Genomic DNA, 13,297 nt, shown 5'->3' with positions numbered 1-13,297 from the left:
TGTGTGATAATTCCCATAGAAAAGTACAGGGCTGTTGCACACATTCTCCAACACTTTTACACGTTCATCAGACAAATCTCACTTCAAGTAACTCGTGTCAGTTTTTAAAATTTGCTTTGAGTGTCATGGTGACGCGAGGGGTTTAAGGCGCCTGTCATCCCTCTACTCCCAAATAAAAGCATGAAATTCCCCCAAAATTAGGACAGTTCAGTTCACCGACAAATTAAAAAACAGATTTTTCCTCTTTGCTGTAGTGCTGCTTATCTGCGTAGTTTGTTTTGGTGTGAGGTGCAGAGTTTTGGAGATATCGGGCATAGAGATGTCTGCCTTCTCTCCAATAAAGCTCTGGACAATTTTCAAACGCAGGATGTGCAATATTTGTCAAAATATTCCGTTTTAAATCAAATATTGTGGTGCTGCAGAGGTGTCCTGGCCAGCACATCGCTCTCTAGACTTCAGAAAACGTCTTTGATAGTACAGAAGTTTTCAAATGTGATTTTTTTGGGCTTTGAGCAAAAGCTGAGTGGCATTTAGTCCCATTAAATTGGAGAGAAGGCAGATAAAACTCTGTAACTCGCTCTGAAAAGATCTACAGGCCGTAAACAAACAAAACGTTTTCTCCTCTGAAGCTGCCGACTGTCTGCACATGCTTTCAAGAGTAAAACAACAATCACAAACACCATCTCACCTGTTTCCCGTCCAGCGTGTACAGCCTCTTCACGGCTCCAGAGTCCAGCTTGATGGCCTCCGTGATGTCGGCCAGAACCTGCTCGAAGGAGTGCGCCGTCTTCTTGTTCAGCAGGATCCTCACCGCCTTGCGAGGCTTCACGCCGCTCCGGATCACCGTCACCAGCTTGGGCTTGATGAAGTCTTTGCTCTCGCGGCCCTCGCGACCTTCGGGGCGATCTTTGGAGGCGGCGGCGGTGCTCGCGGACACCCCCGTGGACGCCGTGGCGGGCCGGCTCGAGCCCACCGAGCCCGTCCCGGCGCTGGCGCCCGGCTTCCAGCTCGGGATGGAGATCTTGGTGTAGTCGACCTTTCGGTAAGGCTCGTTGGAGGCGCAGACGTAGCACTCGCCTGGGCGGACAGAAGATGTTGTTTAATGGTGAATTTAAAAAGTTCAAAAGAGGTGAAATGTTGCAATAAAAGACCAGAAACACCAAACACATAAAAGCTCAGCAGGATGCAGTGCATGTTTTTGTGTCTCAATGACTAATGGGGAATCAATCTTTGAATCTGGTCCAGTATTGAGCGACAGCGCTGCAGCCATCAGCTGTGAAACAGCTGCAAAGTGAACCTTATGGGAACGTGTGCACTCTTCAATATACGTCCACTAGAAGTGCTTGTTTCTACAACTGACAGGCTCAGATTGTTATTCTAAGTGTCTCACAACATTATGGAAAGGATCCCTACAGAGTGAGACCTTTTTGTTTAACCAGAAACGGATGATTCATTGCTCTGCTCAAACCCACCAGACTCCATTCAAAAAACTGTAATTTTATCATCATAAAATACAAATTCAATCAAACCCAACAGAAACAAAACGAAACTCGCCCAGACCATCTTTGTTCATCTTTCCGCTGCTCACCAGCTCTGGTTTGGTCGAAATAAACTCGCAATTGACCGAGTTAGATGTGAAAATATTCTGGCTGTACGCGCCGTTTCTCCTCGCCGCCTCTCTGATGTCTGACCTCCCTCTCACTCCTCTCCAGATATTTTCACTTCTAACTTCAGGATTTATTTCAACCAAAGAAACAGCTGATGATTGTTGGAGCAATTCAAGATAAAGAAAGACAGTTTTGGTGAGTTTTATTTTGTTTCTGTCGAATTTGTATGAGGTGTGTTTTATAATGATAAAATGATTGATTCTGTAAATGGAGTCTGGTGGCTTTGAAGCGAGTGATGGATCAGCTGTTTCCTGCAGCTTACTCTTAAACAAAAAGGTCTCTCTGTAGAGATCCTTTTCATAAACTTGTCAGACACTTAGAACAACAATCTGAACCTGTCAGTCTCGCTCAATACTGCAAGTTTAAAGGATTGTCGTCTCCATTAGTCAGTTAGACACAGAAAACAAAATAATAAGAAAAAAAAGGAATAGGGTTGAAAAACACCAAAGTTTCTCTTGAACACATAATTCGAACACATAAAGCGATGAATTTAAAAGCTCAAAACTACAATGTTTGGCTAATGGATTTAAAAACAAGATGTTAGAGTGTCATTAAACACACCACCATGAAGTCTCTTTAGATCCGCCCCCATTTGTAATTCCATCAGTAAACTGAAGATCTTTGGGTCGTGAGACGTTCGAGGACGTCACCCTGTGCTTAGAGAAACTGATGAGGAGAAACTATTCCTGTAAGTTCATTTTCACGGTGGACTGAAATTAATTAAGGCTCCTGGTTGTTGCTGAAAATACTGTACATGATTTAAAATACGTGAGAGATGTTAAAGCTTCATTATTTTTTGAGAGGTGAGTCGAAGGTCAGAGGCTGTTAACGAGCAACTGTAGTCAAAAACTGTAGTAATACAACTCGCGTGTGTGTGTGTGTGTGTGTGTGTGTGTGTGTGTGTGTGTGTGTGTGTGTGTGTGTGTGTGTGATGGATGAAGTGAAGGTGACAGCAGATGTCAGATTCACTCCTGTCTGTCTCTCTGAGCTCGACGCTCTGCGGGTAACGTGAGGTGGAAATCCGAACAACGTGTCACTCAGAAAATCAAGCAGCGTCCTTCGCCGGCTGATGACCCGCGTAGAAAACAAGGAAATAAATAAAACAGCACTGTTCTGGTACTGCAGCGTCCAGCTAGTTACGCCTGGGAAGACAAATGTGACATCAGACTCCTATTTTATACTAATATGTTGCGTAATATGTAAGAACACTGTTCGGCTGCTTAAAGAAATAGAAAACTATGATACGATTAAAGGGAACTCGGCAAAGTAGGATCCCCAAAGTACAGAACAAGCCAAAGTCCATTAAAAAATCTGCCACTTTATGGTTGCCTGTGCCTCATCGGCTCATGTATAACGGGACAAAACCATGAATCAAAGTTTTAAAAAAAGAAAAGTTGTAAAACATAAAACAGAGAATTTAATAGTTGTGGCTTGTGGAGTTTTTTCCTTTTTTTGGCTAAAAATTGCTCTTTTGATCGTAAAGGTTGCAGACCCCTGATCTAACCACTTCTGCTGTTCAACCAGTTTTTCGCACTTGTGCTTGTCTTTTTGCCTTTTTAAAAGACTAAATAAATACACCATCCTCTCAACTATATATGAACGCACAGTATTTGTCCTCAGAGCCTCATTACCACTTCAGCATGTGGAAAAATCCAGAGGATTGAACAGGCGTGACATTACAGACGTCTTAAACACACAGTTTGCTCATGATTATTTATCTTCTTCGACGGACGTAGCTTTAATAATTTCAAAGCTTTATATTAAAATTATCAATCATGTTAAATCTGTCCGGCAGACGGCAGCCAATCACATGTACAGTAGCCACCGGCTCTCTCCTGTTTTACCTTATATGGTTAAAAACGGCTCACCTTCTCCCGTCTCCCAGTCTTACTATCCCTCTGTCTCCTCTATCTCACGGCAGAGCTCGCTATCTCGCCAACACACACACACACACACACACACACACACACACACACACACACACACACACAAACTTGTCAGCCTCTGTAGCCCTCAAAAACACACCTTTCTCTCTTTCATCCCTATTACACCTTCACACACACACACTCTGAATATCTCTCTGTCTCCAGGTGATGTGTGTGTGTGTGTGCGTGTGTGTGTGTGCGTGACCTTGTCTCGCCACGTGCTGACTTTCACTTTGCTATTCAAAGCAGCTGGACAGGACCGCTCTGGGTTTTTATTCAAATACCAGACTGACTGAACACAAAACACCTCCTGTGTGTCGACTGACCAGCAGAGCAGAGCACCAACACAGACCGAGTGGTCACAGGTTCAAATCCCGCTGAACGCCATGACAGGACAGATACGCACCTAAACAACCGGATTTTAACTTATTCTAATCTTATTCTTCCAACATTTTCACAGCCTGCCTTAATGACACGCCGTCATTAACATCTCACCACAACATTTAATTAGTTTAGTTAGATGATCAGAAAAGTCATTTTACAAGCAAGCGTCTCAGGCTGTGGCCCAAGTTTTAAAGCCAGTTGCATCACTTCCTGTCAGTTGGTGAGTGTGTTTTTGTAACGTCATGTCATGTCAGAGTTAGACCACCTTCTGGGATGTACATACATCTTACATCTAATTTTTTTTTTTTTTTTTTTTTGGAGTGGAGTGCAGATCTGTTGCCTAGCAACAGATGGTGAAGCACCTACTGCAATGCCACTACGGCTGCAGCTATCAGTTATTAAAGTATCCTATCAGTTCTTCTGATGATCAATCGAGTAAACGGACAAGAAATATTGCACACTCTGCAATTTTTGTTTTTTGAAAAATCAAAGATTTTATTGCTAATGTATCATTAAAGTTACTTTGTTGTGATGCGTAGACTGGATGTTTTCTGTTGAGATGCTGCAGCATTGATGAAGTGCGATTGTCGTAAGCTAACCCAGTTTTACAACAGACACACTGCACTGTGTCTTCTTTTTGTTCCAACTTGCAGTTAAACCACATTTTGGACATTTTCCGTCACTTTCATGCCTCGCATCCTCGTGACAGCAGCTTATCAACAGCGTAAGAAAGCGTGTTGTGCAACAGAATTAACCATCCATGCGATACATAATACAGCGCTCTGAATAAAACGAAGCTGCTGTTCAGTGATCGAGTCACTCGAGTTACTTAAGGAATCGTTTTAGCCCTAAATGCCACCATAACTGCCAGAAGCTATCAGTGGACATTTGCTCAGATTTGATTAAACAGCGTAATAACTGCATGTCCTGAGTTCACCAAACTGTACAAACTCAGTAAGAAAACAATAAATGGGTTGACACGTGCACTTTTCCATTCATTTTGAAGGCAAATAATATATCCAATTTACTGCTTAATCATAAAGGTATGCCTGATATGACAAAATATATGTAGTACGAATCCCTCACATCAGTCGCTGAAGGTAATTAAACCCAAATTTTCTGGTTATAATGCTTGATACTTGTCCAACTTAGCAGTCATATGAGTCTTCTGACGATATGAACGCTCACAAGCCATAAACATCACTTCTGAAAAAGTAAAGTATTATATCTCATGTTCCCGTCACAGCTGCCCATACAACAAATCTTACTTTTAAACCACTTAAAGGTTTGATATTCAGCACGACACACACCAGACTACTCACAGTAACTGGTTAAATCTTTTTAATCAAAAGTTTCTGGTGCTGGAAGACAAACACTCTCCTGCCTCCATGCTTTTTCACTTTTGCTGCTCGAATGCGCAGAGAAGCCGTGAATGACGAGCTTCAGGCCGCCACGGCCCGCTCTGTCTATAGTTTATTAATTCTCTGAAGTGCTTCAGGGTGATGCATCTCGTCTTTTAGAACGTCTCTGGATGAACGGCTTCCTGTCTGTAAAGCTCATTAGCAGACATTACAACCAGTCACGCCATCAATATTGATGAGAAGTGATGTGACTCAGCCACTGGTCTGTTTTTGTCTAAGTGACTTTAGACAGAGACGAAGAGCGGACGGACTTTACAGATCTTATATGATAAAGAAATGTCAGTGTATACATGTACATTTATATTTCAGATGAGGAAGATTTGACAGCTGTCTTTCACTTCCATAAATATACAGTTGACTTGTGACTCAAAGGAAGATTGTTTGATTCCTCAAAACTTTAGCTATACATATATTCTTAGAAAAAAAAGTGCTAATTAGAACCCAACTTTAAAACACAACCTTTTATAGAGGATCCACCTGGAGCCCTTTCAGGGGGTTTTACCTGGAACCTGGAAGTTCACCACAAAACCCCTTATGAAGGTCATTTTCCACTAAGTAAGCTCTGGTTCCATTCAAAATCTCTGGAACCTGGGCGCTTTCTAGGGAACATTTCCATCAGTTTTGAGGGGAACCATTGCAATCAAGGATGTTATCAACAGAGGGCGTTATAGAATGCACAACAATCTGCAGAACATGACACGCCCACTTTGGTTCCCATGGGAAACCTGCTATTTTTTGGTTCTAACTGGGAACCAACTTTTCAGGTTCCGAAACAGATTATTTTTGGTGGAAATGCTCACAAAGGTTCAAAATAAGATGCTTGAACCATGTTGGTGGAAAAAACAGAGAACACTGCTATGCTGTAATGGTTCCAACCAGAACCTTTTCTTGGGGTTCTATCCAGAACGTCCCTATTTTCTCAGGGTGTTAACAACAGGATTCAACCAAAAGTAATTTTATATTCCAATGGCTTCATCTAGAACCTATCCAAGGCGTTCTACCAACAACTTTTTTTATGTTCCAGGCGTTTCATCTGGAACCCACCCAGGAGTTTCTACTAAGAACCCTTCCATCAGCTGAGGCGGAACACAAGTAAAATTAATTGATTAAAAGGATTCCAGATACATCTGCATTTAAAACATGAGGAAACATTTGAATATTCGAGAGTGTGGATGTTTTAAGACTCATGCTTTCAACAATCCTTCAAGAACTCTTTCTTCCAAAAGGGTTCTCTGGATGAGAGGAGATCTTAACAGAGCCTTTAGTCTTAAAAAGAACACCTTATGAACCCTTTCTTTGAAAAAACGCTTTTTCAGAAGCAAATGGCTCTGGGATACCAGTGAGGGAAAGAAAGAAAGTCTAATTGGATGATAGATTTTTCAAAGATTTATTGTGGAAATTCCTGCAAACTCAGCTTACAGGTTGGAAGAGCTGATTTTTTCTTTTATTATGTCCATAAAATAATGTACCTGATGATCTCTGTGTTCATGTATTATTCTGCTGTTGATGTACACGGAAATAAATAATTCAAGTGTGTTTGCATAAAAGAGACAGACAGAGAGTAAAGAGGAAGGAGACAGTGAGGAAGTTTAAGGAGGAAGATCGATTCATTGATCGATGGTGAGAGTGACAGGTAGTCTGGACAATTACGGCTTAGTGGTAGTTGAGTGTTATGTAATGTTACAGCACACCCGAAGTCCATTTATCCCTGAGAGACAGTTTTGGCAGAGTGACAATGCAGCTGTCTGACAGGCAGCAAAGACACAAAACAGCAGAGAATTTCTCTTCAATCATAAAATAAGAAAGGGAAAGTTTAATTCACAGTGAGCCATTTCTATTACAAAACCTTCCACCAAAATACTGTATATCTAAACGTGTGTGCCACACTGCTGAAAGACAGATTTTTCATAGACAAGCCTCCATTAACCACCAGAGATGTCCCGAACAAAGTTTTTATCTGTTTTATCTCAATTTTAGGAAACTATTTGACTACCGAAATGAAACAAAATGGTTTAGGAGCTCAACTGGTTACAATAAAGAGATAAATGGATCAGGCTTAAATAGCAATCCCATTAAAGGGATAGTTTGAATTATTTTAAGTGTGGTTGTATGAGGTAATTATCCATGTACAGTATATTGCCCACACTAGATGGCGGTCACTGCTTTATCTTGCCATCAGATAACGGCCATAACGGCTGTTATTTAAACTGAATGTCACTCTCTCTCTCTCAGGCTTAACAAAACTCAATTGACAAAAACATTAGTTTTACCTAAGACATCACAGGAGTACTGGTCCATTGGGGTTAAGGGCCCTTCTGCTAACTGAGGGCATGCCAACTACAATCTAATGAGGGTAATTCAGTGACTATGATAAGTACCTCAACCAACCCCACCTCAGATGAGCCGACCTATCCCTTTAAGGATGTCAGGATGGGTCTGTATCTCTATCATAATGACTGGCGCAAGACAAGAGTGAAGTAAAGAAAAAGTCCTACCTTCCACCAACTCATCCATACTGGTGATCTTCTTGGTGCCGTCTATTGTGTAGATCGTGCGCACCCCTTGCGGCAGATGCAAGTTATCCGCCAACGAGCGTGTCAGCTCCATTAGCAGTGCGTCGTAGGACCGGAACCGGTCACTGGAAACAGCGTACACCAGACCCTTGAAGTACCGATCTCCGTTGCGATAGAACCGGACCTTTTTGGCCTTTTTCTCCGAGGTGAGCGCCTGCAGGGTTCGGGTCCGGTAGTAACTGCAGTTGGCGCTGTGGGCAGGGCTAGGGACCAAGCTGCTGCCCCGGGAGCTGGGGCCGGACCCGCCGCCGCCAGCGCTAGCGGTGGAGTCATCTCTCTTGGTGCGGGTGGAGCGTCCCCTGCGGACTTTGTCGCGCTCGTCAAAGTGCTCCAGCTCGAGGGTCTTACTCAGAGACATGATGAATACTGATCCAGTAGCGTTCAACACAGTCCCTGCTACTTAAGATCCATCTTCCAACAATGATAAACAGCGACTCTTATCCAGGTAACCTAGTTTCCAGCTTGTTACAGCCAGAACAACTTCACTTTTGTTTGAAGATCTTGCTGTGTGACCCAGATAACCTGTGTTTGATGACTTGCTTGAAGACCCAGTAACTGGTAACTTTTCTAGTACCAAGAAATTTTATAATCCCATTAAGACTGACGTAGAACCAGCAGCCTTAAACACAGTAATCTGGTTGTAGTCCTCAAAATGTGGGTTTAGATTCTCAAAACTCAGCTGTAATCCTTGCAACTTTCAACATGCAGATTTCTTGAAAGGTTTTGTTGTCAAGCTGAAGACATGAACACCCAAAAAACACTATTTTTTTAGTAACCTGTATCTGGTCCTTGCTGTCGTACCTTAGTTTAACTGAGGTTTCTGAAACCAAGGTGTAATACCACTAAAAAGACAGCAGATGCAGTCCCAGTATCCATCTGGAGATCAAGTAATCCTGTTGTGAATCCAGTGGGATCCTACTCAAACTTCATTTTACACCACAAACTCAGCAAAGGAGATAGGGTCAGAACTTGACACAGGTCTTTCTCCACTAGAATAATCCTAAAATTCAAGTATTTTATTGATGGTTTAATCCAGAGACTTAGAATGATTGATTGGGTCAGAGTTCAGTGTTTTTCTAAAGGACACTTCGATGCAGTGATGGCTATAGATGGACACTATCCATGTTAGTGGCAACAAAATGAAGACTGTCCAGTTGAGGGATAGTCTTCAACTTCTTCTCTCCCAAAAGGTTTTTCCTCCAACTATTATCAAGCTCAGATGAACACCAAGGCCATAAAATCCACAGTTATCCCAGCAAACTTCTCTTCTCTACCTGATAATTGTGGATGTGTCCTCGCAGCTGTGACCTTCCTGCAGTTTCAGTAATCCAGCTGTATTCCCAATGATCTGGCTCTAAACCCAGTACATTGTAGTGTTTGCCCCCTGCAAGCCCCGCTGAGTCCCAGTAGTCCTGCTTTAGACCTGGCACAATGGTTTAGAGTCCTGGTAATCCGGTTTGTTTAGGGAGTTTCTGTCCCAGCCCTGCTTTGTCTTCTCAACATCCCTCCATCACTGGCAAAAAAAAAGGAGATGACAATCACATGGTTAATTGACAAAATGATGTCCAATTCAAAGATATGCAACAGCTACTCACATCTAGCCTCCAAATATCACCAGCATCAGAAAATGCCTCTGATACTCCAAGTCTGTGCACCAATCCAAAACCATGTAATCAGCCAATTAAGAAAATATACAAGTGGCTGTTAGCTTGTTGCTCATTAGCTTATGACTGGGTTGTTTGATTTCACTTTTTGTGTGAACAAAACATTAGCCTAGACTCCTGCTACTTCCCAGCGGCGTCTCAAGCACCAAAGTTTATGGACAGTGGAGGTAAAAAACGCCACTTTTCTTCAGCATCAGATTGCATTGCAAAATCTGCGTTTTTGTGGCCGCCTCGTAGAGTAGGGTCATCACAGTACCAGAATGACAGACTGATTCAATACTAGTTTTGAAAAAAAAAAAAAAAAAACTAGGTACTTCTTTCAATACCACGGCACAAAGAAAAAACTCCTAGGCACAGAATTTTTTGTTAGATTTGGTTTGTTTTAGAAGGGTTTTCCAAAAAACCTTTTTGATTGAACCACATTGACTGAAATGTTTTGGGGTTAACACTCCAGTATCAGATCAAAATTCGATATTGGCTTAAGTTCAGATATTGGAATTGGTATCGGAAAACAAAAATGGTATCAGAACATCTCTACAAACATCAGTGCTGGTGCAGAAAGAAAGTTGCATTGGCCCCAGTCTGGATTCGGGCTTGCACTTTAATTAAGGTTGAATATTGAGCACAATACCACACAGACTTGGCTTCTTTTTGAAATCATCAATACCTTTGGTTCATCATAGCTTTGCATGCACATTATGTATGTACTCAAGTCAAATTAAACATGCAAAACAGGTTCCAAGTTAAACACACCCACCTTGTTTTAGTGAAACTGAATTTCTAGCAAGGCCAGAATGAGAAATTGCCATTGATTTCCAGTCAAATTTAATTTACCTGAAGCCAGAAGCAAAATAAGAGCTTCTATAAAAACACAATATAAAATATGTGCGCTGTTTGTGTCTCTTTTTATCTGATAAACGAAATGACTTTATCCATCTATCCGCCCAAACACTGCTAAGCTGTGCTGACAGCGCCATTCAAACACACACAGACACACAAACACACACACTGAGAGGGAGGCACCTACCAATAATGCCGTGAAACCGGTTTGTTGCTATGGAGGTTTTCTCCTCTTCTTCCCCCCGGTGGATTCGGCGGCTGCGGGCGGACTGAACCGCTACGACCCGGTCCGCAAGCCCGGGCTTCAGGGATGCAGCGGCGGCAGGTTACACCGGGGGAGGACCGGGATGATGCACCGAGACAGACGGGCTGACAGCAGCATGGCCGCTGCAGCAGAGAGAGGAGGGAGAGACCGGCTCAACAACCCCGCCCCTCTCCTCTCATCCGCGGCTGTACGTGATGACAACGTCCCCCCCCTCCCTCCTCCTCCCTCCCTCCCTCTCCCCTGTCTTTGTGTAGCTCTCTCTACCACTCTCTCGCTCTTTCTGTCTTTTGTCTGTCTCTCTCTGAAATTCAAATTCACTTAGTTTTATTGTCTTGACTGTTGCAGCCAGGCTACATAATCAAATCATCATTATACAACTGTACAAACATACAACAACGCAGCAGTGTTGTTGTGTTATTTAGTCCAAATTTCTATTAACATTAACATCCCTCATTTTATTGTTTTGCATGTCTTGTGTACAAGGTTGGGAGGGTTACTTTAAAACTACTTGTTAGTCAAATTTATTAGCCTAATATAATGTTTTATGTCCTTTTGTCCACTATTCTGTCCTTTAAGTGTGTGCAAATGTGCATTTAGATTAATACTGGTAATTATGCACATTTAATGTAGGCCTTCACACACTAGTAGTATTGACAGGTTAGCTAGAAAAATGGATTTCTGTGTGGCTAATGTTAGCGATTGGTCTGTGTAGCTAATGTTAGCGGTTGGTCTGTGTAGCTAACTTTAGCGATTGGTCTGTGTAGCTAATGTTAGCAGTTGGTCTGTGTGGCTAACATTGCGGTTGGTCTGTGTAGCTTACATTAGTGGTTGGTCTGTGTAGCTAACATTAGTAATTGGTCTGCGTAGCTAACATTAGCAATTGGTCTGTGTGGCTAACATTGCGGTTGGTCTGTGTAGCTAACATTAGTTGTCAGTCTGTGTAGCTAACATTAGTAATTGGTCTGCGTAGCTAACATTAGCGGTTGGTCTGTGTAGCTGACATTAGCGGTTGGTCAGTGTAGCTAACATTAGCGGTTGGTCTGTGTAGCTACCATTAGTTGTCAGTCTGTGTAGCTAATGTTAGTGTAATGATTATTTTCTGTTACTTTTGGATTGCATTTTCTTTATTATTTTTTATTTGTTTTATTTGATCGGAATGATAAAATTTAACATAGTTCCAGTGTGTTGCACAGAGTTTCGTTATTTCCAGACACTCAGCACACTGAGAGTTGCGACAGTCTTTGATCTCCGCAGATTGTGACAACATCAGTATTAATAATAATGAAATATGTGTTTTTTAGATACAAAATGTTACAAAACAGACTTGCAAAGCGATTAAGAGCCAAAACTTATAAATAAAACATGATAAATGACTATAATGGCTGAACTAATAAATAATTCTCCTCCATTAGTGAGCTAAATATTTGATGATGCTCTGGTGGGCGTGGCTAAACGATGGGCACGGCTCTGATGTCACTGATCATTTGTTATTGACAATATTGTCATATATTATAATAACAATACAGAAAACAATATGTGATCTTAGAACTAAAGGTGCCAACTAGAACAATACAGCGTTCTTTGGCTTGTCTGCATAGGAGAACCCTTTTTGGTTCCTTTGAGAACTGTTGTTCCCTTTCTTGTTGACAGTAGATGATTGGATAGATGCCACTTTTCATGCTCCACTTAGAACAAAGACAGGAATCCATCACGTTTATCACACCTGCATCCTCGTCTCACTCTTCTTTTGTAGGAGTCGGGGCTCTTATTGAGACACACGAAGAAGAGGCCTCACCCTCCCTCGGTGTGTCTGAGGGCGACAGCTGGGACCCGAGGCGGCCAGACAGCCCCGCCCTCCACTGCTGCCAGACGAACCAGTGAACCATTCATCCAGATATGACAAGGTGGACGAGCCATTATGCTCCTGTACACATGAACCAGTACAGATAATTACATGTGCTGCACGTCAAAGACAAAGACGTTAAAACTTTTTACAAAACAAAAACAGCGTAAATAACTACTTATATCATGTTATTCATTTTCAGCTACCTGGACATCATTTTTCCAAATACATGTCTGAGCAATCGTACAAGAATGACGTAAGTAAATTATATTTACTGTGAAGAGTTTGGTGATGGTAGTGTAGTGGATCACATGGAGCAGAACTCTTACATTGGCAACAAAGGATAAACTCTGCCAACATCTCAAGATAAGTTCAGATGTAGTTAAGTGTGAAATAAGCTATACATGGGTTGGCTTGTCCGTCTGGTTGGTCTTTGTCCAGGTGGAAGAGAGCCCAGCCATCTTGGGACAGTTCTACAGTTATTCTGGTGGCTCTCAACATTAATGTTTGTGCCAAATTTTGTGACGATCCGTCCAGATCACAGCCAATCACAGTCCCTTATTTAATATGGACCAAATTCCACATGATGCTTGACAGAGAAGCAGCACCAGTCCAGATTTGAAAAGTCACATGTTCACATGTTGCACAGCTCTGATTGGTTCCAGGTCTACCCCCTGTAGACTCTGTTACTGCGTGGCCTAAAATATCAAAAGCC

At 42.1% G+C, this 13,297-nt stretch overlaps 1 protein-coding gene across 1 annotated transcript in view; it reads right to left on the bottom strand.

The window, feature by feature from the left end:
• Positions 1-10,866, bottom strand: part of LOC146305379 (serine/threonine-protein kinase DCLK2-like) — a 55,891-nt gene extending 45,025 nt beyond the window's left edge. The window contains exons 1-3 of the mRNA XM_084712946.1: positions 10,662-10,866; positions 7,893-9,483; positions 689-1,077 (exon numbers count right to left, since the gene is read on the bottom strand). Of these exons, the coding sequence (XP_084569072.1) occupies positions 689-1,077; positions 7,893-8,328 (825 nt within the window). The 5' untranslated portion in view covers positions 8,329-9,483; positions 10,662-10,866. The remainder of the gene's footprint in view (positions 1-688; positions 1,078-7,892; positions 9,484-10,661) is intronic.
• Positions 10,867-13,297: the final 2,431 nt, after the last annotated feature.

This window comes from Lutjanus erythropterus, chromosome 23 (assembly GCF_056507025.1).
Source record: "Lutjanus erythropterus isolate fLutEry1 chromosome 23, fLutEry1.hap2, whole genome shotgun sequence".
NCBI classification, from domain to species: domain Eukaryota; kingdom Metazoa; phylum Chordata; class Actinopteri; order Lutjaniformes; family Lutjanidae; genus Lutjanus; species Lutjanus erythropterus.
The sequence above is the reverse complement of the archived record's forward strand: the minus strand, read 5'-3'. Positions and strand labels throughout refer to the sequence as shown.